Genomic DNA, 24,219 nt, shown 5'->3' with positions numbered 1-24,219 from the left:
AGAGACGGGCAGTACATGCTTTTATTCAGGTTGTCTTTGTGGTTACAATTCTAGGAATTAAAGATGAATAACACAAATACTCTTTTCTGTTATTTATATACTGGGAAGCATGAATGGCCAAAAGAACTACAGCACAGTAAGTTTCCAGTATACTCTGTTATCTCCATTCTTCTCCTCTATTGCCTAATAGTCTCAATTCCTGGTGAGTTGTAACTTCAATGGAGGTTAAAGGTAATGGGCACCATATGCTTAGGTTTTTAACCTCAGGGAAGACATTTTCTTGAATTGGTTTGCAAACAATTTATTCACTGAACATTTTAGCAGTGATACACAAAGAAAGCACAGTAACCGGCATCAACACAAGTACAGCCTCTTTTTTTTCTTCCCTTAGAAATAACTTTTGACTCAAGACTAAATACAGGAAAGTGGATGCTTGGATTGCTCACTCTACTGGCAGGTGTTTGTGAATTCTACAGTCTGAAATTTCACATTAAGAAACAAGGGGCCAAACTAAACATTTGTTAAAGCATGCATAACGGAAACCATGCTAGCTTTCTCTACTCCCCTGTAAGCATGTGTGGCCCTGATTTGGACTGGGACCATGTCATTCCAGGAGAGGAAGATTTAAGCTTCCCCCACCCATTTTTTCATGATCCCCCCCCCTGCATCCCCACTGGAAAAACTGCCCCCATTGGAATTTTGCAAACATAACAAAGAAACAGTTGGGTTGGGGAAGCTTAAATACTCCTCTCCTGTAGCGCCATGGTCCCAATCTGAATTGGCACACTTATAGGAGAGTAGAGAAAGCTAGCACACAAAGCTCAATTATGCATGCTTTAATGAATGTTTAGTTTGGCCCAAGGACAGCCAAATCCTGAGCTCAAACTATTTGCTAAACTCCATGTGAAGGCCGCAGACCCATGCCAGTGAACATGGGTTGCAGCACTAAAGCAGCACGTGTAAAGCAGAGGAGTTGTGTGGCTAGCAGGAAGGATGCTGAACTCTTCCTCTATTTGCTCCAACCTTGGCACCCACAACCCTGCTGCTTTTCTCTCAGTCTGGTTGAGGTGAGTGGGAAGGCCTATGAGATGGAAAAGTAGCAAGCAAAGGAATGGTTTAGAACCTTGCTCCCACCCATCACTTCTAGGCTGATTACCCAATGTTACCACTTCACTGTTCAGCAGCAACTTGCATCCAGAAACATGAGCCTGCCACTGTCACATCTAGTTCCGCTCCAAATTACACCAATGACGTTTACCTGTATGTTTCCATCACCGATATACTTCTGCTTGCAAAATTCATCTTGCCTTATGTTGTGGCGTAGGATTGTATTCGTACATGCATGTGTTTAACTGATACCACAAGACAGGTGGTATCAGGCAGAACGGTAGAAATCTTGGGGAAATGCAATTGAGGGCCTCACCTCAAGTGACGAGGAAGGTGACCTAGGGCACAATTTTCATTGCTCTAGCTCTACAGCCCATCACCCAACTCTAAATGCTCAGATTATGTATTCAAAAAATCTAAAAACACATTGAGATGTGATGAATTATGAACATCCAGTTGTAACAAGCCTAAACCTAGTGATCAAAGTCAACATAGATGAAAAGGATCCATCCAAATGGAAGTGGTTTCTACTCTGCAAAGGTAATACATGCATCAGTCCGGTAATTGGTAGCATCAGAAGACATTCTCAGCTAATCTATAGGGATTGCATTGAGACATATGGAAGACGTCAGTTTTGGCGAGCCATTTACAGGTTTAAACCAGCACCAGAATTGTGCTTGCAATATAACAGAAAGCCACTGTAGCCACTGTAATGCCAGTGTTACATGATTCTGGTAATCTACAGCTGCTAGGAGATAACCTCCTGCATTCTTTGTCAGCTGAAGCTTTTGATCAATCACTCATCAAAATGAGAAAGAGCACATGACATTAGCCTAGCCTTGAAGTCAAACACATTAATGTGGTCATTAGATCTGGATTATAGAAGCTGTAGTTTCATCACTAGATGTTTAACAGATGCTTTGCCACTGCTGCAACCTGGGATCCCAGAAGCAGTGATGGTTCTAGGAGCACCCAAAAGCTACAGACCCAAGTGTTGAGATGTAGCTGATGCTGTCAACAAGCATAAGTAACAACTTACCTCCAGCCATCATTATTTTAGTTCAGTAGGAATTCAGCTGCAGTCATCTTATTGTCATCCGGTCCCCAGCCATGGCCATACAATGAGTTAAGTCATGGGTTGAATTAAAGTGAAGACATGGACATAGGATGGATTAAAGCTGCAGAGGGTAACCTCCAGCCCATGGGCCTAATATGGCCCACAGACGGCTGAGCACCCTCCGTAGGCTCCACTCCTGCCCTCCCCAAGCTCTTCCCTCTGGGCAGAGAGGAATCTCCATGTTGTCTCTGATCAGAGATAGGAGATGCGCTGGGAATTCCCTGCACCTGGTTTCCAATGAACTGACAGTCTACCAGAAAACAGTGAGCTATACTAAGCCATTTGGCCACAGCAGGAGTCAAGCCTCATTCAACAGTTCCTACTTGCTTTTGGTGGAGTCCTATCTACTCACCAATTTCAGAATGTCTTATGTTGAGGGCAGTTTGAGCAGTCAGGAGTTTACAAAGCTAACTGGTGCATTGTGGAGAGGGTGAGCTTTAAAATACCACAAGAAAGTGGTATGATATCAGAGTGAGATACTCATGATGTGTGTGCAGAAACATAAAATTATATGGAATGAGAGGTGACAAAGGCAAGCAAGCAAGCAAATAAACCACAGGACTTCTGAGAAACACTGATGTACATTCTATATTGTTCCAGTTACTGAGAAAATGGCAAAACCTGCAGAACATAGGCCAAGCTTTAGGAGTAAGGGGAATTACCTCAGTCACCTGCTGCTTTATATCACAATAGCGTCTCTCTCATGTTTTGTGGCACATAATCCTGTGTTGTTCTGGGAATCTTCCCTGAGACAGAGTTGTAAGGAGTTCATATTTCTAAGTGAGTACTATGATCCCCTGAATACAGGCATCTGTCATTTCCTCATTATGGATTTTTCAAAAAGCTTCTGAAAAGATCTAAGCAGAGTCTTCTCTTCCTCCTTTTGTTTGCTCCAGACCCAATTATCTTTGCATCATAATTGTCTTCAATGACAGAATAAAACCAGCTTGTTAGCAGTAAGCACCATGTGGATTCATAATGAGGTCAAGATGCAGTTAACAAACATATATAATAAAATGAAAAACAGCAACATTTCCATGACTGGGTTAGAGTCCTTGTTTCCTCATGCTGTCTCTGTGGAAATTTGGATTAAACGGTTCTAGACAGAGAACACTTATTAATCAAAGTATCTCAGATAAAAGCTGCACTTTTGAAGTGTTTTTTCCCCCTTCAGATTCTGAAAAAGGCTAAGGTTTGGCAAAAAGTAATGTGTTGTATCTAATTAACCCCTCTCACTAACGGAATGGATTTCGGCAGTGGAACAGGGAGAGAGGCAAGTCACCTTCTCCCCTGCAACCACCTGCCCTCAAAAACTGCTCCAGTGGACCCCCCGGAGCAGATTTTGGGACACCACAAAGTCCTATCACACAACATTGGATTTCAACCAGGTACTGGGTAGATACTGTATTTTTTTATTCATAGTAGGCGCATCTGCTCAGAAGAGTATCTGATTTAAAACTTGGTAAAAATGTTACTTTATAACAAGTAGAATCAACACTGAGTTAATTAATAAAGTACAAAGATCGGAATATGAATCTGCCATTGATATAATGGAAGTTAAGTATAGCTATCAAAATCAGTTATGTGATTTTCATACTAAAGCCTTAACAGCAAATCCAAATGATGCACTTTGACTGAAATACGTAAACTGTTCTCCATATTGACGCCTTTCACAATTTGAAAGGATAAGATTATGGGTGGTTGTTTTGTTTTGTTTTGTGTTTTGTTTTGTAAAGGCACAAACATTCAGTTGACTAGATCGCAGCTTAGCATATCATCTTATGGGAGATACTGGTTCAGGAATTATTTTACCATTTTCTCATTGCCCTCAAGTTGTAGCTTTGAAGCATCTGCTTTCCAAGACTTGAAGTCAGACCTCTGATCCATTCTAACACAAGTAGGCAGCTGGTCTTGAACTCTCAGCTCTATAAGGAAGACCTTATTTCCCTCCACCCTACAACAAACTCTTACTTGAAGAGGATGGAGATCAAGCCTCATATATGTAAATCATGGACTCCATAACTGAGCTGCCATACTCAACTCACTAGCAAATTTTGAAGAATCTGTCAGGTCAATTCAGAAGGCCCAAGTCAGCCCAACAACTATTATATACATGATTAGAGAGCAGAGTGAGATTGATGTTTCACCCGCATGTTTGTTGAGCTAACATTCCTCTCTTTGCCTATCATCCAGTCTTTATATATGCATGTGGATCCTGAATGTTTGGCTAAAACAGAGAGGGGGGGGGAGGGAGGGGGGGAGGGAGAGAGAGAGAGAGAGAAAGCAATAACCAGACTCTGTGACTGTCCAATCTTGATCTCATTTTGGCTACAGAAACCACACCAGAGATTGTGGCAATGGAGGAAACTGATTAAAAGGCAATATGAGAGCCATCTTCAAATATATGTAGGGCTGTCACATAGATTATGGTTTTATGTTGCCCCAGACTCAGAGGACAGGATCTGAACCAACTGGTTCAAATTACAAGACTGGGGATTTAACTAAACCTTAGGAAGAAACTTCTGATTGTACGAGCTGTTCAACAATGGAAGACACTATCTTGGAAGGTGGTGAACTCTCCTTTGTTAGAGGTTTTAAAACTGAGGCTGCATGACCAGATATTGGGGATGTTGTGGAAGTGTATTTCCTGCATTGGTAGGCTGGACTAGATAAGCTTTGAGGTCCTTTCTTTTTGTATTGCGATAGAATGATTGAGTTGGAAGGAAAGTTTTTTTTTCTTTTGAGTCCTAGAAATTGAACACTGTTGAGGTATGAGGTGCCATTCCAGACAAACCCAAGCTGGTGAAAGGGGACAGTGTGCAACTGCTGGACCATACTCAAGAGGAAGGTTTTCAGAGCTGTGACAACTTCAAAAATGAGAGAGTACATAAGGCAATCAAAGCTGAAAGCAATACCTTGTGTCCGAGCGAGATAGGTTCAGGTGACTAACATGTAGGAGTCTTTCACAAGGCAACGGGTGGTCTCGGGTAAGTGAGTTTCCTGAATGGATGAGCAGGTTCTGTCTACACATGGACCCCAAGCTATTTGTCATCTCCATGTCCATCACGTTATTCTTCTCAGATATCAAATTGCAATGATTGTAGCCACCATTCACTGTTAAAAAAAGGAGAAGTGGAAGAAAAAAACATAATATGAGCTCTTCAACAAGAGTGCTGCTGTATCTCCCTTATTCCCCTCAGCATGTTCCACTAGAACGGGCAGCCAGCCTCATGAAATCAGGGAAGAATGCAAAGAGTTGCAACTTAATCAAGATCCAATTCCAAAGGAATTATCCATTATTATTTATTGTCACTGTTTTTCAAATTATACTGTAGCTTGAACAATGATAACATTTCAGAGAGATGTTTTTATTCAGGGAAGGGGAAACAAGACCGTTCAAAACCCCTATCTACCAAGCAAAATAAAGAGATAAGAGTTTTGTAAAACAATAAACACTTCAGACCTTGTGGATCCAACACTGGCAAAAGTAAGTCAAGAGCAGAATCCTTACTATTAAAAAAAAAAAAAAGTAACATGAGAACAATTAAAAATGTAAAGATGGTTTGTTCAACACTGAAAAAATGAAGTATGCAATTAACTGTGCTTCAGTCCTCTTGCCTTTAATGGATATAATTAAAACCAGTGGGACTTGAGCACTCTCATTTATGTGCTGGATTGAAGCCATTTTACTAACTTCTACTACACTTGAACATTAGCCCATTTTAGAGTTTTCAGCAAAAGGTCCTTCTTGCCCAGTGCTGAAAGCAACAGAACTCTCAGCCTAGATGGAACAAAACCATTTTCAGTCCCATTACAAAAACTGTGGTTATAGATGGCTTTACCAAGCTTTCTGGCTTTTAACTCATTGTTAAAATGGTATATGTAACCTGGTTTCTAATGCAGGGCACCCTTCAAAAATATCAGCAAAACATAGATTGGCATTTCTTTGCCATACCTAATGTAGAATTTGGTCTGTGGCCCATGACAACATTTCAGCTGGACAACACGCTAGTTCTGAAGGATAAAGGATGGTCTAGAGATATGCCCAGTAGCCATATCCATTTCAGTTTCAAAATATTATTAGCATCTGACCATGAGACATAAATACTGCAAATATAACTGATAATAAACCACACTAATTAAGATTATATTTTAGAAAATGTATTCTTTATCAAAATAGTTTTTAAAAAGAAGTGTGTGTTAAGGAAGGGATCCACTCCTAATTAAATGGCCTGATTCCTCCTTTGATGTGCATATCTCAGAAGCACTTTCTCTCTTGCCAAGTCGCCATTAAGAGCATGTTAACTATATGGCAGTTACAACAATGACAAACAAGTCATGACAACAAAGTATTGCCACACGGGGCTGGGGCAGGGGGGAGCTATAATACATTCAGCATATATTGGATTTAATTAGAAATAAATAAATCAAGCAACAAAATGTGTCAGTTCAAAAATTATGTGAGACTAGAACATGGATTTCATTTACTTCCAGCTTCTGTACTCTCCTAACACCGCTGGCAGGGAAATGGGGTATTTTACAGGGCTGGGCCTATATTTCCTCTTTCAATGGTGTCAGGGGGACTTCTAACCTACATACTGAAGCTTACCAATAACAGATGAAAAGAACGAGTCTCTGTGCTTTGTACCCAATATCTAGTTGCATTTCAAGAAAATCAAAATAATTCCAAATTTTACATTAAGAGCTAATCTTAGTTTATAGACAGTAAATCTAACAAAATCAAACTGTGCCCTATTTTCCAGATTAGTGTAATAGAAAGAGGGTCTCAAGAAGGGCTTCACTTTCCTTTCATTTTAAGATATTTAATACAGCAGTATAAGATTACTATAGCTTTGCACTCTTGCTGTTAATTTCAGACTCTGACCTTACTGTTGCTTCTGAACTGCTCAGTTCCACAGGAAGCAGGTTTGTAGTTCCTGATTTATTCGAATGGACATAAAACAAAGGAGACTTAGATGCATCGCTGACAAATATTTCTACTCAAGTAAGTAAAATGTAGTGTCTCTCAGATGATGGACTAATTACAAATATCTGCTTGATCAGGCCCTATATTTGGATTCATGTATAATGCATTCATGAGGAGAAAGAAGTGTCAGTAGAATTGAAAGATAAGTAGTGAGTAAATATCAAGTCAAACTATACAGTTCATTAAGTTAGAATGCTTAAGAAGCTCCAGTTTTCATATATGAGGGAGTGATACTTTATCCAGACATCTCTGAATCTGGGTAGATATACACAACCAACTCACCATATGGGAAATGTGGAAAATTTTGCATATTTCTTAGATATGTATGCTCAAATGCTACAATACAGACAACTGTGGCTAGTTTTGAACTGTATGTGCGGTTACTCACTTATACTTTCTGATTCACTCTGTCACTATGAGGGCATTAGTTTTTCCTACCTCTTCATGCATTGTGGCAATTTTTGTCACTACTTCCAAGTTCTTTGTTTACAGAAGTAGATGGTTTATTCTATTTTTGCTGTCTTAAAAGCTTACTTAAACTGATAATGGCAATGTTTGAATTGGTTTCCAAATATATATGCAATACTTTTAAATGACCGTTTCCTTTACTCAGCGAAATTTTGCTTTGCTTTTTGATGCTGCCTCAGTTATGAATATATGCACACATCTGCACTATCTCCACAAGACAAAAAAGAAAGAGAAACCCAAAAGTTAATTTTATTACATTGAACTAAAGATTAACTGAATACATACACTCCACCCAGTTCCCTCATCCTATAACACACAAACTAATACGACTTCAGAGATATCAGAGTATGGTTTCTTGGTAAAGAAAAAAAAAGCCCACAAACACACCAAACCAGAAATAATTATTTTTTTAAAAAGAGCAAGTATTCAAATCTTTCAAAGTACATAAGCCACACTTGGCACTGCAAAATCTGAAAACTACATGGCAACAGCAGGAAAGACAAGATGTTTCTTAAAAGAAGATTCTAGCTATGAATCTTTATAGAGTGGGGGTAGACTTTCTCCACTCATCAAACGACCCACCAGCAAACACCCGTCCAACCATGTGGAAAATGTTAACCCACATTTCTTTACCACACATAAGGGGAAAAAAGTACATTGCATCTATAGTAATTCAGAGGACGAAACAAGGACATGGTACAAAACCCTACCATCTGGTAAGTTTATCATCTGTGTATGCCATTATTAAGCCAAGACTCCAAAAATGCATTTGGCATGGGTGGAGGGGGGGGGGATGAGTCACAACCCCTATTTGAATAAAAGCTATGGCTGTCACCCAATTAAAGAAATCCTGGTTGAGTAGTCAAATGAATTTTAATTGACTAGACTAATCAATTTATCAAATATGCTTAAAATTCCATATTATTAAAATAGTTGTTTTGTAGAAAGACCATCATTTCTTTGCTTTTAATTGGTGCATGTATATATTTGTTTATTTATTATTTAGATTTATAGCCTACCCTTCACCTTACGGTCCCAGGGTGCACTACGTATGAAACAATAAAACAATATAAAACCACTTAAAACCACTATAAAAACTCAATTCATGGTTTAGCACTATATTGCAGATAGTGGCATTCTAGAAAAGGCATTCCCTAATTTGAGAGTGATGGGGAAAATGCCTCTTCTAAAACAGAGCCAATTAACTGCAGCCCTAACAAAGGCACATACCTAGATGTTGTTGTTGTTCAGTCGTTCAGTCGTGTCCGACTCTTCGTGACCCCATGGACCATAGCACACCAGGCCTTCCTGACCTGTGCACTCTCCCGGAGCGTGCTCAAGTTCATATTCATTGCATCCGTGATGCTATCTAGCCATCTCATCCTCTGCCGTCCCCTTCTCCTTTTGCCTTCAGTCTTTCCCAGCATCAGGGTCTTTTCCAGAGAGTTTTCTCTTCGCATTAGGTGGCCAAAATATTTCAGCTTCAGCTTCAGTATCTGTCCTTCCAATGAGCACTCAGGGTTGATTTCCTTTAGGATGGACTGATTTGACCTCCTTGCAGTCCAGGGGACTCGTAAGAGTCTTCTCCAGCACCACAGTTCGAAAGCATCAATTCTTCGGCGCTCAGCCTTCCTTATAGTCCAGCTCTCACAGCCATACATTACATACATTACTACTGGGAAAATACCTAGATGAGTCTACCATAATGCTTCTTACACAAGAAACACACAACCTGGTTGGTTCATGCATAACACTACAACATGGCTTAGCTCTATGTATATGGGCTTGGATCGAGCCTGAGCAAAACCTCAGGCTCATATGCTACCCTGATCTCTTCTTCTCCTACATTGCCAAGAAGACTACTTCTGCAGTTTAGTATCACTTTCCACAAAAGCTTGGTGGGGTAACATACAAACCAAGGATCATGGTTTAAAACAAACTATGATCAGTTTTCAAACAAGACAACTTCAAACCATGGGTTATGAAGCTGGCTTGTTTAACTAAACAGAATTTGTTTTAAATAACAATCACTAGTTCAGATGTAATGCTAAGCCAGGATTCTATGAAACTGAAAGCAAACTAGCAAAGTCTCTTTCCCAGCCATGTGGGTGAAGGAGAGGGGAGGGGGAGCATGCGAGCCTAAGGCGCCTTCATTCATGCATGCATTGGTTTAGCACTCCTAAACTGAGGCTCCTTCATTCATGATAACTGGGGCTCCGTCATTCAGGCTCCTTCATTCATGCATGCATTGGTTTAGCACTACGTGGCAAACTGGGCCTTTCAATCTGCAAGTCACTCAGGCTCTCATCACACCTCGCATTATATTCCACTACAAACAGTTCCTTTTGATTCCTGATCCTTTCTGTGATTGAGGGTGTTTCTACATTAAGCAAAAAACCCTCAAAAATCAACATCCTTTCTGGAGCTTCCTTCTTTCGGTTTCTTTGCGGGATTAGGATAGGGTTCCTTTACATGGCAGACGCATGGTTTGAACTGAGGCAGTGCCTTCCTCCCTCCCTGGCATGTGTGCAAAGGAGCAGGGGAGTGGGAGTGGGTTCTGGTTTCTGTAGCTTAATTTCTGCTATACTCTTTTCTCGCAGCCCCAGGAAACCTCTGACTTACTTCTGAGTAGACATAAAATGTAAGATTGTGCCATAAGTCTGCAACCCTTGGCACACTTATGTGGGAGTAATCCCCATTGAATTCACTGGGACTTACTTCTGAGCAGACATAAGATTGCCCTGTAAGTCTGCAACCCTCGACACACTTACTTGGGAGTAAGCCCCACTGAACTTGATGGGGTGCTCTGAATCAACAGAGGACGCTGCTTCTGAGCTTGGTGGGTGGGGGATCAGATGTGTCTCCCTTCGTTGCAGGGAGGCATTTTACCCTCTTCTCCCTCCAACTGAGAAATGTGCTCAAGCATTTACATGGCAGACACCTGAGAATCGAGGGAAGTCCTTCCTCAGCAAGACTTGAGTGGAGGCAGGAGTTGCAATCAACAGGCAATTCTAGCCCTCGTGCCTGTCAAATCTGCTCCTGCATGCCCTGCTCCCATCTGCAATACCTTTGTCATCCTGACCGCGCACCCCCAGGAACTGAAAACAAACACCTCCAGCAGGCAGACAGAACAGTTTCTTCTGCCATTGGAGAATTTCACAGGGAGGTCATGCTGCTCCTGTTCCGTGGGGTGGAAAAAATACCACATTTATTGCATTTGAGGAAAACATGGGATAGGCTGGGGGAAATTGCGAGAGACACCCTGGAGGGTAACGGTATCATCTAAAGAGCCCACAAACTTCCGTGAGAGAGCCATCTCAATAGCAAGATAAAAACTCCGTGTGATGAACCCCTGTATACAGGCATCCCTCCGCTGTACTCCTTTTCATGGCTGGGAGGAGCTGCATGGAAAAATTGGACAGAAGGTGGCTGCTGGCCCCTCGTGTCCCCCTCCGCTGATCATTGGTTCCTGTAACATGATTGATGCTCCGCCTGTCCCTCTTGCCTTCCTTCCTTACTGCATCCCCTCCTTCCTTATCTGTCATCAGGGGTGGCTGCTCTCCCCCCTTATTCTGCTTTCCTATCAACTGCCTTGTTCCCCCCCATGCACTGTTGTTGCTTCCCCCCCCCCTTATTCTGGCTACCTGTAAGGTGTGCTAGGAGAAGAGATAGTGGCTGCCTCCCCCCCTGAACTGTTGTTGCTCTCCCCTTTATTCTGGCTTCCCAGCAACCCTGCAAGGTGATCTAGCAGAAGAGATAGTGGCTGGCTAGGTGGGAAGGAGCACTACGGAAAACCACCTCAGCATTACTGCCTTATCTAAAACAACTCCACACACAAAAAAGAAACCATTAAAAATGACCATTCCAAGCTCTGCATCATGAATTTATTCAGGGGAGGAGAAAAGGCACTTTTAATACCCATTGAAATCCTAACCATCAAGCTTTTCTCCTGCATGGCTAGGAAGGGAGACTCCCCCATCCACCCGGGGCGGGGGGAAGCCCCTCAAACTGATGAGCAAAAGGGAGAAGAAGCAGTCAGCGGAGTCAATGGGAGGGGGAGGTTCCAAGTAAATGCACTGAAGGGGATGGAAGACCTTAAGACTGCTACTCTAAGTAGACTTAAAATGCACTCCCATGCATGCCTACTCAGAAGCAAGCCACAGAGATTTCAATGGCACTTACTCCCAGGAAAGGAAAGCCAATGTGTTTACTCAGAAGTGAGCAATGTTCTGTTCAGGGGGATCTCGGAGAAGCATTTGGGATGGTTAACCACTTTACAGTTCAAGCGCCCGTAGTGGAATGGGAGAGAGGCAGAAACGGTCACTGGAAGCATGGTCAGTGACCTGCCCCCACACTCCCACTGATACGTTGTCAATGACAATATTATTCAACACTGCCCAGCAACACCCCCTAGCACAAAAGCGGGACAAAGCACTAAAGAGGAAATACACAGGGGGGAAATGGCAATTTCAATTGCAAGCACAGACAATGCTGGGTTTTCCCTGTTCTAAGATAACACGGGAAGAGGAAGGGGAAGTTTTGAGACAGCAGCAGGAGAGCAGTGGCGTGATCTAAATCAAAAACGAGTGATTGAAGAAGAACGATCCTGCTAAAAAAACCAAGGTGTGAAGAGAGCCTCAGAGACTACTCACACTTCTGGACCCAAGTAAAATAATACAACCATGGTGCTTTCAATCACGAATAGTGCACAAGGGTTTAAAAAGTCAGGGTTCCTTGCAATGAACACAGAAGCAGCAGTCAGATAAGAATTGTGTCTTCATATCCAAAGTAACTGTGGAGAAACACAGCCATTCAAATGTGAGCGAGTTATTCACAATCAATAGTACCTTGTATTTTGTCATTCCAGTGCAGGTACTTTTTATACCCAAGTTCAAAAAGTGAAATAGTCTTTACTTAAAAGCATCCCAGGGATATGGCCGATTGCAAATACAAAAGGGCAAACTATTCCTTACATGTAAATGCATCTGTAACAAAATCATATTATTGTTGTTGTTAAAACAATAACCACACCTTGCAGGCTGTGGTTTTGAGCAGAGGAGCTGCAGTGGGGATAGTGCTTACCTTTTTGCCCACGCAAAATTGTCTTTATCCCTCCACTGTGCTTCTCTCATCCACACAGGGTTCCAGGTGCATGTTTACAATAGTAATTAATCTGGAACGCCCAGAGAATGGGATGACTGTGAGCAGAAAAATGACCCCTTCCCCACCGTCACTCTTCCACTCAAAATTGCAGCCTCCTGAGGCTGCTTTTCATTTTTAAAAACATCAGGGCTTCATGAAATTAAAAGATGCTTGCTCCTTGGGAGGAAAGCTATGGCAAACCTAGACAGCATAGTAAGAAGCAGAGACATCACCTTGCTGACAAAGGTTCATATAATCAAAGCTATGGTTTTCCCAGTAGCAACATATGGCTGTGAGAGCTGGACTGTAGCGAAGGGTGAGCGCCGAAGGATCGATGCTTTCGAACTGTGGTGCTGGAGAAGACTCTTACGAGTCCCCTGGACTGCAAGGAGGTCAAATCAGTCCATCCTAAAGGAAATCAACCCTGACCGCTCATTGGAAGGACAGATACTGAAGCTGAAGCTGAAATATTTTGGCCACCTAATGCGAAGAGAAAACTCCCTGGAAAAGACCCTGATGCTGGGAAAGACTGAAGGCAAAAGGAGAAGGGGACGGCAGAGGATGAGATGGCTAGATAGCATCACGGATGCAATGAATATGAACTTGAGCACGCTCCGGGAGAGAGCGCAGGACAGGAAGGCCTGGCGTGCTATGGTCCATGGGGTCACGAAGAGTCGGACACGACTGAACAACAACAACAACACTCCAGGAGAGAGCGCAGGACAGGAAGGCCTGGCGTGCTATGGTCCATAGGGTCACGAAGAGGCGGACACGACTTAACGACTGAACAACAACAACAAATGTGTAGAAGAATTGTCTCTAGAAGTCAATGGTGGGTTGCAGACTGGTGGTAACTCTTGTTTCCTAAAGATGTTTTAGTTTTTCATTTGTTGTGCTGTACAGAGTTTCTGTTGTTACTGTTAAACATAGCTATTGGTCCTTTACAGTGAGATAGACTGAATGGAGAAGGCAATGATTTGACAAGAGTTTGCTGTAGCATTTTAGAATTCTACCTAATTAAGAACAATGAACAAATAGCTGTAATGACACATAAAACTGCAATGACTCACATTCAAAACAAAGATAGGTTAGAAATATTTGCCTAGCATACTTAACTATCCCCAGAGCTTTTGTGGCTTTTGTGGTGTCTGCCAAACTAGGTCATTTGCTTATTCTTGCTGCTTCAAGACATCATACAGAATGCACCTATGACATGCCCAAAGAAAATAACATTTTTACTGGCAACTAGCAGTGCAGTATCCTTTCAGAACAAGACTTTAAGTATCATTGAATTTTTATTAACAGTAACATTGATCCATTAGTGGAAAGGAACAAGAAAATTGCCCATGGTAACTGTAAAGACATGTCTAGTTACTAACACTTCCAACTTGTCTTGACTCCTGTGGTTTTTCTTAGGCCTCCTGGGTTTGTAAAGAAGCAGGACTTCAAAAGATGGAACTTTGCTCATCACTGCATACCCACTGCAGGAAAAAGATGCATCGGTTGGCATAGGAATCCTGCCTTTTACACAGTGACAATTTCTTTTTTCATTTTGTAGTCCTACTTCACACTGCTGCTGGTTGATTTATATGCATTTACGGGTGTATAGTTCCTGCCAACACATGGTTGAACTCCATGAGGCTGCAGAAATGGTTGAATTGGTTTCCCATGTGGGTTGGCTAGGCTACATAGCATGATAGTAAGAACACATGGTATGAACCAACAGCAGCCTGCCAGCCCCCATAGAGGTGGAATGTTGATATGGGTACTACCATGTAATCCAGCCCGTCCTTGTGAAAGATCACTTGCAGATTTTCCTGCAGACACATGGAACCTGATGATGTGGAAGCAAGTTTCAGAAGCAAGCACACCACCGTGGGCACCTTTTTTTTCAGTCCCCAATACAGTGCCCATGTGCTAATTAGAAAGAGGATCAAAGCAGTACCTTTAAAAGGCAGGTACATATTCTTGCTGGAAAAGAGCTTGATTCTTACTATAGAAGGGACCATGTAAATGGTGCATTTGTGGGTAATTAAGGTCAAGAGAAGGGCCACTCTGTGGTGAAGTCGTTAGTGTATGCATGTACACAGGGGGGGCTGCATGGGACCTGGATGCGTACACACACTCTCCAACATAAAGTAGGTCAGCATAAATGCTGGTAAGCTGGAATCAAGGACTCAGTTCAAAGCAGGCATGGGTTCTGCAGGTTCTGCATATCTACTGATATTAAATATGAGCTCTGGATCAATGTATGCGGAATTGCTGGTAAAGCTAGAAATTAAAAATAAGTGAAAGAGCTAACAACATTCTTATGAAGAATTTAGTTACTCCTTTAAAAACAAACCCAAATGCTTGTGTTTATATAGGCTCTCTGCGAAAGAGGGGGAAAAGAATGTCAAAATGAAGTCATGTCTGCAATGTGGAAATTTATACCATTTTTGTAGATCTGAAGCAGGGGGAGCAACAATCCTGCGCTGATTTTGCCTGCTGTTAATGGTGGTCTCAATGTCCTTGGGAGGAGGAGGAAATTAAGGTAGCAAAAATACCATAATCTTTGCTGTTCTATCTGGCTAAAAGCAAAGCTTAACTGATGACTGATGAACTGAAGTAATGACTGAAGAATTACAGAAATTCAGGGGGAAACTCTTGCTGAATAACTTGCTCAGTATCAGTCTGTAAAAGCCTGCAAAGGTTAAACGTATTATATTGTCTTCTTAATTCTGCAGAGCACCAGACCAGAGATAGGGAACCTGTGACCTCCAGATGCTGCTTTATCACATCTCCCATCATCCCTGACCATCGGCCATGTTGGCTGGGGCAGACGGAAGCTGCAGTTCAGCAACATCGGAGGGGCACACATTCCCTGTCAATGCATACTAAACTAGATAAGGGGTGGGCAGAAGCCAGATCTCCAGATGCTTTGGACTTCAACTCCCAGAGGCTGCTGCCAGCATGGCCAATAGTCAGGAATGCTGGGATTTGCAGTCCAAAACATCTGTAGATCTACTTTATCACCACCCTTGGATTAGACCATATGGTGTGTGTGTGTGTGTGTGTGTGTGTGTGTGTGTCTAGATATGGAATATTCCACATCTAGTTCTATTGTCATGTTCACAAAATTGTTAAAATAAACTACTGGGTGGTTGTTGTTTTTTACTTACTCCTCATGAAAATGGGAAAAAAGAGCAATACAAAATTATACAATTAATGCAAAAGAAGAGCATTTAACTTTATACCAACCCAATCAAAATATTCTAAAACTTGGGGTCATTCAATTAAATTGGCTGATAACTGATTTCCAAAATAAGCAACTATTTAGATTTATGTAATAAATAAAATTTTGTAAAATTGCTAACTTAAGGCATGTGTTGCAAATAATTACATGCTCGCAATACTTTTTAATAATAGCTAAACTTGTTAAAAGACCATTGGGTCAGGCCCATCTCAACAGCAACCAATGTGCGTAAAGGAACTACTCTGGCTAAAGCTGACTATGTGGATTGGTGGGCTACCTGAGGCTGCTCTCATAGGACCTTATGGAAAGACAGGGAGTACACATGACAGCTCTGGCAACTTCTCTCTGGGAGGGAGCACTTGTTTGTTTCAAAACACACTGAACAGAAGTTTCCTGGCTAAGCAAGATGTTGTCAGGGTGGACACTGAGCCAACAGAATCCCAGAGTAGTTCTGATTCTGAGGAAGAGGAGTCGCTCCTGGGAGAGGAGCGTGCTCCTCTTTCCCAGGGCCAACAGCTGACAGAGATTCCTTCCACCAGCATTCGTAGCTTAGATAGCAGTCCTGGGAGTGACAGAGCGCGGGAAGCAGACTTGATGGACGCGCGACACCGATGCAGAGAGTGGCGCCAAATGGAGGGCGCAGAAAGGAGGCATAGTGCCCGGTTGGCGCGCAAACAATGGCTGCGCCCAGAGGATCCAAGGGAAAAGGGGAGGGACTCTCCCTAGTCCTTAAGTTCAGAGGTCTGCCAGTAATTCCCTTTCAAACGGGGACCAACTGTTCCAACGTAGACTGGATGAGGTCCAATAAACTGAAACTCAATCCAGACAAGACGGAGGTAGTGTTAGTGGGTGGTTCGTCTGCCCGGCTAGGTGATATTCAACCTTTTCTGGAGGGGGTTGCACTCCCCCTAAAGGATCAGGTTCGTAGTTTGGGGGTGCTCTTGGATCCAGAACTGTCACTTGAGGCACAGGTGAACTCAGTGGCACGGAGCACTTTTTATCAGCTTAGGCTGGTATACCAACTACACCCTTATCTGGACAGAGATAGCCTAGCTACAGTTATCCATGCTCTGATAACTTCTCGTCTGGATTACTGCAATGCGTTATACGTGGGGCTGCCTTTGAAAACGGTCCGGAAACTTCAGCTGGTCCAAAATAGGGCAGCAAGATTGTTAACAGGGACTGGCCTGCGAGCTCATATTACGCCAGTACTTTTCCAGCTGCACTGGCTGCCAGTCCATTTCCGGGCCCGATTCAAAGTGCTGGTGTTAACATTCAAAGCCCTTAACGGCTTGGGGCCAGGTTACCTGAAGGATCGCCTCCTCCCATATGTGCCTGCCCGGACCTTAAGATCATCATCAGCGGCCCTTCTCTGTGAGCCCCTGCCAAAGGAAGTGAGGCGGGTGGCTACTAGGAGGAGGGCTTTTTCTGTTGTGGCACCCCGGCTCTGGAATGAGCTCCCTAGTGAGGTTCGCCTGGCGCCTACATTGTACTCCTTTCAGCGCCAGGTGAAGACCTTTTTGTTTTCCCAGGCATTTTAGCATTTTAGCTTTCTAAATTTTTATCTTTGCTGTTTTAAATCTGTATTTTAAACTCCTGTACTGCTGCTAGGTTTTATTGTGGTTGTATTGTTATATTGTGGTTTTAATGTTCTATATATTTTAAATTGTTTTATTGTGTGTTGTTTGGTTTTAATTTTTGTGAACCGCCCAGAGAGCTTCGGCTATTGGGCGGTATAGAAATGAAATAAATAAATAAATAAATAAACAAACAAACAAACAAACATAGGACATGGGTACTCTGCTGCTCATATCTAGTTGCTAACAGTAGAGTTGTTAAGTTGTAAAAGAGGAATAAAGCTTTGAAAAGAATCAATTTGTCTGTGTCTGGACTTGGCTACTGGATTAGACTGAGAGAGACCTCCAAGGAGCCCTTGACAGACGTAGTTTCACCACCCAAGGCTAAAATCCCTCATCGGGACTTCTCCTTCTGGATACTTTGCGGGATTAAGACCAGCTCCTTTTCAGGGGCAGACATGTACTTTGAATCAGGGAATTCCTTTCTTGGCAAGTTCATTTTACAGCCTCACACTGTGTTTATAGCAGAACTGCAGAACTACACACAGCTGATATATCGGATCAACACTCCGGAGTTATCTCCGATCCTTTAAAAAGCGGGATAAAGGTCAGAAAGCACAGGTGATGCCCTGGAGGTTGACGATGTCGTGTAAAGGACCCACAAACTTCCATGGATGACCAATCACGAGCGTGCAATAAAAGCCTTGTGTAGAAATGCTTGTAGTGTCCAATGTCACAAAGAGAGGGATGGAAGCTGGAATAATGTAATTTAGTGGTTACATTTTGCTTCAGGAAAGCTGATTCTGGATCAGACAAAAGTTATTATGAGTGGTTATTCACAGTGCGGCTACTAGTTTGGCTGGCTCTAACTTTTGGCATGTGAAAACTTTCCTCTTTAGGCAGGCATTCAGGCTGTGAGGTGGTATGCAATCCTGTACTGGTATGCTGCTGAATATTTTTATTTTTATTGTATTTGGCTTTATATATTTTCTTGTATATCACCTCGGGCAATTTCTATGGAAAGATGGATAACAAAATTTTAAATAAAGGAATTTAAAAATAAATGACCATCCGTATGTGTCTCCAAACATCTAGGCTTGGATCCAGACTGGCACACGCTTTCCCTCCTCCTGTACACTCCAAAAGGCTGCTCATGAGGACTAGGGGACACATGGAATGGTGTGGGAGACGGCACAAGACTGCACTGGGAAGGGGGAATTGTAAGAAACTGCCCAGGGGCCCTTTGTAGAAAGCACTGCAATGGGGGACAGGGGGAGAGGGGAGGTAAGGAAACACTGTTACATATGCAGAATTCTGCTCCTGCTACCCTGGATCCAAAACCTAGGATTTTTGATGGTAAAGCATCTACAATTTATTATCTGAAATATTTTTGATATTAATTTTTTTAAGATGAGAATTATAAGAACGTAATACAGTGGTAAGAAAAAGTTTGTGAACCCTAATGATAATTATGGAAATTCCATAATTTTATCATGATAGCCTTCAAAAATCAAAACCAGTCTTTTTCTAAATATCCAATAGGGTTTATATTAACCAATTCTATGTCTTGTGAAATAAAACAACGTATAAATTAGGCAAACAATGAGTACTTAAGAGACAGAGTATGTGCAAAAGTAAGTGAACCCCTGGTTGCATCAGCTCAATTAAAGGGAATAATTAGAATCAGGTGTTTAACTAATTAGGTAGATCTTCAGAGGTGTGTTTGGGAGGCCCCATCCTATAAAACGATCGGAAACTTTCTGAGTTTGGTCTTCACCATATGGTTGTGTGGAAACATGTCATGTCATGATCAAAAGACATCTCTGAGGACCTCAGAAATTGCTGCTTCTCAGTCTAGAAAGGGTTACAAAACAATTTCTAAAGATTTGGGGCTCTTCCAATCCACTATCAGACAGATAGTCTACAAATGGAGAAGGTTCAAGACCACAGTCACTCTACCCAGAAGCTGTCATCCTACCAAGATCTCTCCCAAGAATAAACCGGCACATCATCTAAGAAGTCAAAAAGAACCCCAGAGTAACATCCAAGTATCTGCAGACCACTTTCACCATGGCTAATGTAAATGTTCATGACTCAGCAACCAGAAAAAGACTAAGCAAAAATACTGTTCATGGGACAATAGCCAAGAGGAAACCACTGGTCTCTAAAAAGAATATTGCTGCCCATCTGAAATTCACTAAAGATCGCATAGATGATCCCCAAGACTTCTGGAACAGTGCTCTCTGGACAGACGAGTCAAAGGTAGAACTTTTTCACCTCAATGAGAAATGTTAAGTTTGACGAAAAACAAACACTGAGTTCAAACAAAAGAGCCTCATCCCAACCAACAAGCAAGGTGGTGGGAATGTGATGGTTTGGGTCTGCTTTGCTGCCTCAGGACCTGGCTGGCTTGCCATCATTGACATAACCATGAATTCTACAGTGTATCAGAAGATTCTAGAGGAGAATGTCAGACCATCCATTTATGAGCTGAAGCTGAACCGAAAGAGGGTCATGCAACAAGACAAAGATCCTGTGCATACATGTAGATCTACAAAAGAATGGCTGCAGATGAAGAAATACCGTGTTTTAGAAAGGCCTAGTCAAAGTCTCGACCTAAAACCCATTGAAATGTTGTGGCAGGACCTGAAGCGAGCTGTTCATGCAAGGAAGCCCACAAATATCACTGAGTTGAAGCAGTGCTGTAAGGAGGAATGGGCCAAAATTCCTCAAAACCAATGTAAGAAACTGACCAACAGTTACAGGAAACGTTTACTTGAAGTCATTGAGGGTGTGCCACCAGGTACTGAATCGAAAGGTTCACATACATTTTCACACATGGATACTGAGAGTTGAATCAGTTGCAGATAAATAAAATTGAACAAACATCATGTTTGTATGTCATTTGTTTATTCAGGTTATCTATTGTTCTTTACCCTGATGCTGGGAAAGACTGAAGGCAAAAGGAGAAGGGGACGGCAGAGGATGAGATGGCTAGATAGCATCACTGATGCAATGAATATGGACTTGAGCACGCTCCGGGAGAGAGCGCAGGACAGGAAGTCCTGGCGTGCTATGGTCCATGGGGTCACAAAGAGTCGGACACAACTGAACGACTGAACAACAACGAAATTGTTCTTTATCTAGGATTATGGGGTTAGATTAAGATCTAATATCATTTTAGGTTGAAATATGTGTCAATCCTATGGGGTTCACAAACTTTTTCTCACCACTGTATAAGAAGAGCCATGATAGATGAGACTGAAGGCCTATGTAGTCCAGAATTCTGTTCCCACAGTGGCCCACCTGATGGTTATCTCCATTTGTGTTTCCCTGTAATTGGTATTCATAGGCATACTACTGGAGGTAGATTATAGCCATCATAACTAGTAGCCATTGATAGCCTTTTCTATTAATTTCTCTAATCCCTTTTTAAAGCTGTCCAACTTGACAGCCATCATTACACGGTAACGAATTCTATCATTTGACTATGTGCTGTATGAAGAAGTACTTCCTTTTGTCTATTTTGAATCTCCCACCATTCAGATTCATTGAATGACCCCGAGTTCTAGCATTATGAGAGAGGAAGAAAAATGTATCTCTATCCACTTTGATTGCATGCATAATTTTATACACCGTTATCATACCTCTCTTTACTTGCCTTTTTTCTAAGGTAAACAGTGCCAAACATTGTAACCTTTCTTAATAAAGGAGTTGCTCCAGCCCCTTGATCATTTTGGTTCCCCTTTTCTGCACCTTCTCCAGTTCTACAATATCAAGCAGTACAAGTATCCCAAGACTTTTTTTTTTAAAGACTTCCACATTTGAACTCTAGTTAGTAAGAAAGGCCAGGGCAAAACTAATGCTATTTAAAAAATAAACAAGATTTGGAACTGAGTGTGCATATATTGTCTCAGGCTAGTGGCTGTAGTCTTGCAGAACAAAAAGAATTGTTGACTGCATAGAGGGCTCAGCTGGGTATTCCTCACCATAGGCCCTGTCAATATGGTGGTTGAGAAATTAGTAGTGGGTCCAGTCCAGAACAGGGCTGAGGGAGAAGCAACTGGGAATGTGAAGGAGAAAGCTATCTCTTAAAAGCATACAAACAGAGCAAGTTGAGGAAATGAAGAAGAAAGAGCTTCTCTGTTGTCATATTGCCTTCCTGAACAGATTCTTACATTGAGCAGAAGAGAGAAGACAACAGTTCGCTTTGAAATTATTGCCAGAGAATCGTAAGGAAAAAACTTGCATGTTATTTCGAATGGAACGGATATACAATTATTCTCTTGCTGAAATACACACACAGGCAGGAAAGGGGACTGTTCATTCACTTCAGCTGAGTTCACTAAATTCAGCTGAGTGACTGGAAATAATATTGTAGCCATATATTTGTAGCAATAACCTGGTATACCTCTCAACTCTTGGATTCTAAAATTAGGGGTGGAAACACACAAACTGCTGCTATGTGGAGGTGGCATTCAGTCGATCCCTGTGTTAGATGCCTCCACACCATGAGCCATTCCACTGGAGTGACCCACCATGCAGAGTTGGCTGGACATCATCCTGAAAATCCAAAGAACACATTTCTTTGTGTTCTTTGTGCCTTAGGGGTGGGCAAGCTGAGTGCTAAGCTGAAGAGGGTGTTGAGTTCAGCTTCGTGACTCAGGTGTTTGTTGAATGTACTGACTGCAGTTGAATAAAAGGAGTAAGATTGCAATCCTATGCACTACCTGTGAAGTAAGTCCTATTGAATTCAATGGGGATACTTCTAAGTAGACATGTATAGAATTGACTGCACTGTAAATGCCTTCAACCCTTTTCCCCCAAAGTTCTCCAGTTGTTTAGGTACTAACGGCAAAAATGAATGTTTTAAAGCATTTTCCCTCGAATTTCCACATTGATGCCATTCACTGTTGATAAAAAACTAGGACACAGCTTTACTTTGCAGCAACATTTCCAAACACTATACAGCACTACAAATATTATAAACACTATAAGGGCCATAATTTTTTTTTAAGCTATACAGTGATAGGGGTGCTCAAGGTGCTTTTTGCCCAAAGCCAGCCCTGGCTATGACCCTTAATCAGGGCAAATATAACTTGGCATGGGGGGGGGGAGCTTGCTAAGAGATGATTCAGTACAATAAGGACAAAAAAATTTACATTAAGAAAAATCCTAGGCACATATATACATCAAGAGGTTCCAAGCTGCAACTAGCAGCAACTTGTGAGATGAACAAGAGGTCTCCTAAGGTGAAGAGGAGGCTCACATGCTTCCCAAAAGGCACTGTATGGCACAAATGGAGGCCATAGCAGCTGAAGCAGTAATGTGGAGGTATACTGCTGCTAAATGGGAGCCAGGAGGACCTCCTTTCTCTCAGCTGTTGCTTGGCGATGACCTCTTACGACCTTACATCCCGCTGCCACCAGTAACTGCCATCACTGATTGCAACTACTTAGGAAACAGACCTAGGCATCATAATGAAAAGCTTACTGAGAAAATGTCAGTTCAAAATGAAGATGATGGTACGTGCGTGTTTTTTTTTAATTAAGACACAAAATTAGGAATTACTCAAGAAGTGTATTATAAAACTATAACAACAAGCATCTTAGGCTGTGCTACAAATCTGCGGTGCATCCAGATGTAGATAATAGGTTGTATCTAATTCTGCTGTCTGCCAGTGGAATGGAAACCACTGGCAGAAAGGATTTTCCCTCACCCTTGCAGCCCCCTGTGCGAGCCACAAAACTGCTCTGGATGATTGGAGGACCCTCCATAGCAGGAGGTTGCGGGGGTAGGGGGGCTGCAGGGGGAAGGAGAGCAAGGGAAACTCCCATTGTGTGTGCAGGCTATGTGGGATTAATCCAATATTCTGTGCAATTCAGTTGGCTCCATATCGAAAGGATATTGCAGAACTAGAAGAGATATGCTATTCTGCATCTAAATCAACTTATGACCATTTCCTTTAACTGGCAATAATAAAAACCTAAATAAAATGGTAACAATTGCTTTATACTGCTGCTGCTCCTAGCTGCACTACAGAGTTCACAGTTCCAGCACAGTTCTATGCTAGCATACATGCTAGCTTCACTTAGAACAATGAGCAACATTAAGTGCACATGAGCCAATTAATACTTTTTAAATACTATAATTTTAAAAAATTACACTTTGGTATAATACTGGGGGAGGGGGGCAAGCTCAGTGGTAGAGCACCTGCTTTGCATGCAGAAGGTACCAGGTTCAATCCCAGCATCTCCAGGTAGGGCAAGTGTCTGAAATGCTGGAGAGCTGCTGCCAGTCAGTGTTGACGATACGGGCTAGGTGGACCAAAATTAGTCTCTTTTTACTCCTTTTTCTTGTACCTTCAAGGTGTGGTCTGGCTCAGTATAAGACAGCTTCCAGTGTTCCTAATGTCAAACACTGGCATGAATGGCAACAGCTGACTTCAAAGCAAAGGAAGCTGTCAAAAGAAGAAAATAGATGAAGCTGATAATCCATTCTGAAAGATTAACTGTAGATATTATGAAGTCATAAATGAAATGCCTGATTCATAAAATGTTATTAATGAAAGAAGTTTAAAGTTATA

The 24,219-nt window shown here is 42.0% G+C and overlaps 1 protein-coding gene across 2 annotated transcripts in view; it reads right to left on the bottom strand.

Moving 5' to 3' along the window:
• GLIS1 (GLIS family zinc finger 1) overlaps positions 1 to 24,219 on the bottom strand; it is a 317,137-nt gene that overhangs the window by 196,549 nt on the left and 96,369 nt on the right. For both annotated transcript variants that reach the window (XM_084852470.1, XM_084852469.1), the window contains exon 3: positions 5,140 to 5,338. In XM_084852470.1, coding sequence (XP_084708596.1) covers positions 5,140 to 5,338 — 199 coding nt within the window. The remainder of the gene's footprint in view (positions 1 to 5,139; positions 5,339 to 24,219) is intronic.

Source organism: Heloderma suspectum, chromosome 4 (assembly GCF_057233095.1).
Source record: "Heloderma suspectum isolate Gila_16-S chromosome 4, 16-S_ref, whole genome shotgun sequence".
Classification (NCBI taxonomy): domain Eukaryota; kingdom Metazoa; phylum Chordata; class Lepidosauria; order Squamata; family Helodermatidae; genus Heloderma; species Heloderma suspectum.
Note: the sequence above shows the minus strand (reverse complement) of the source record. Positions and strands in the feature narration are given on the sequence as shown.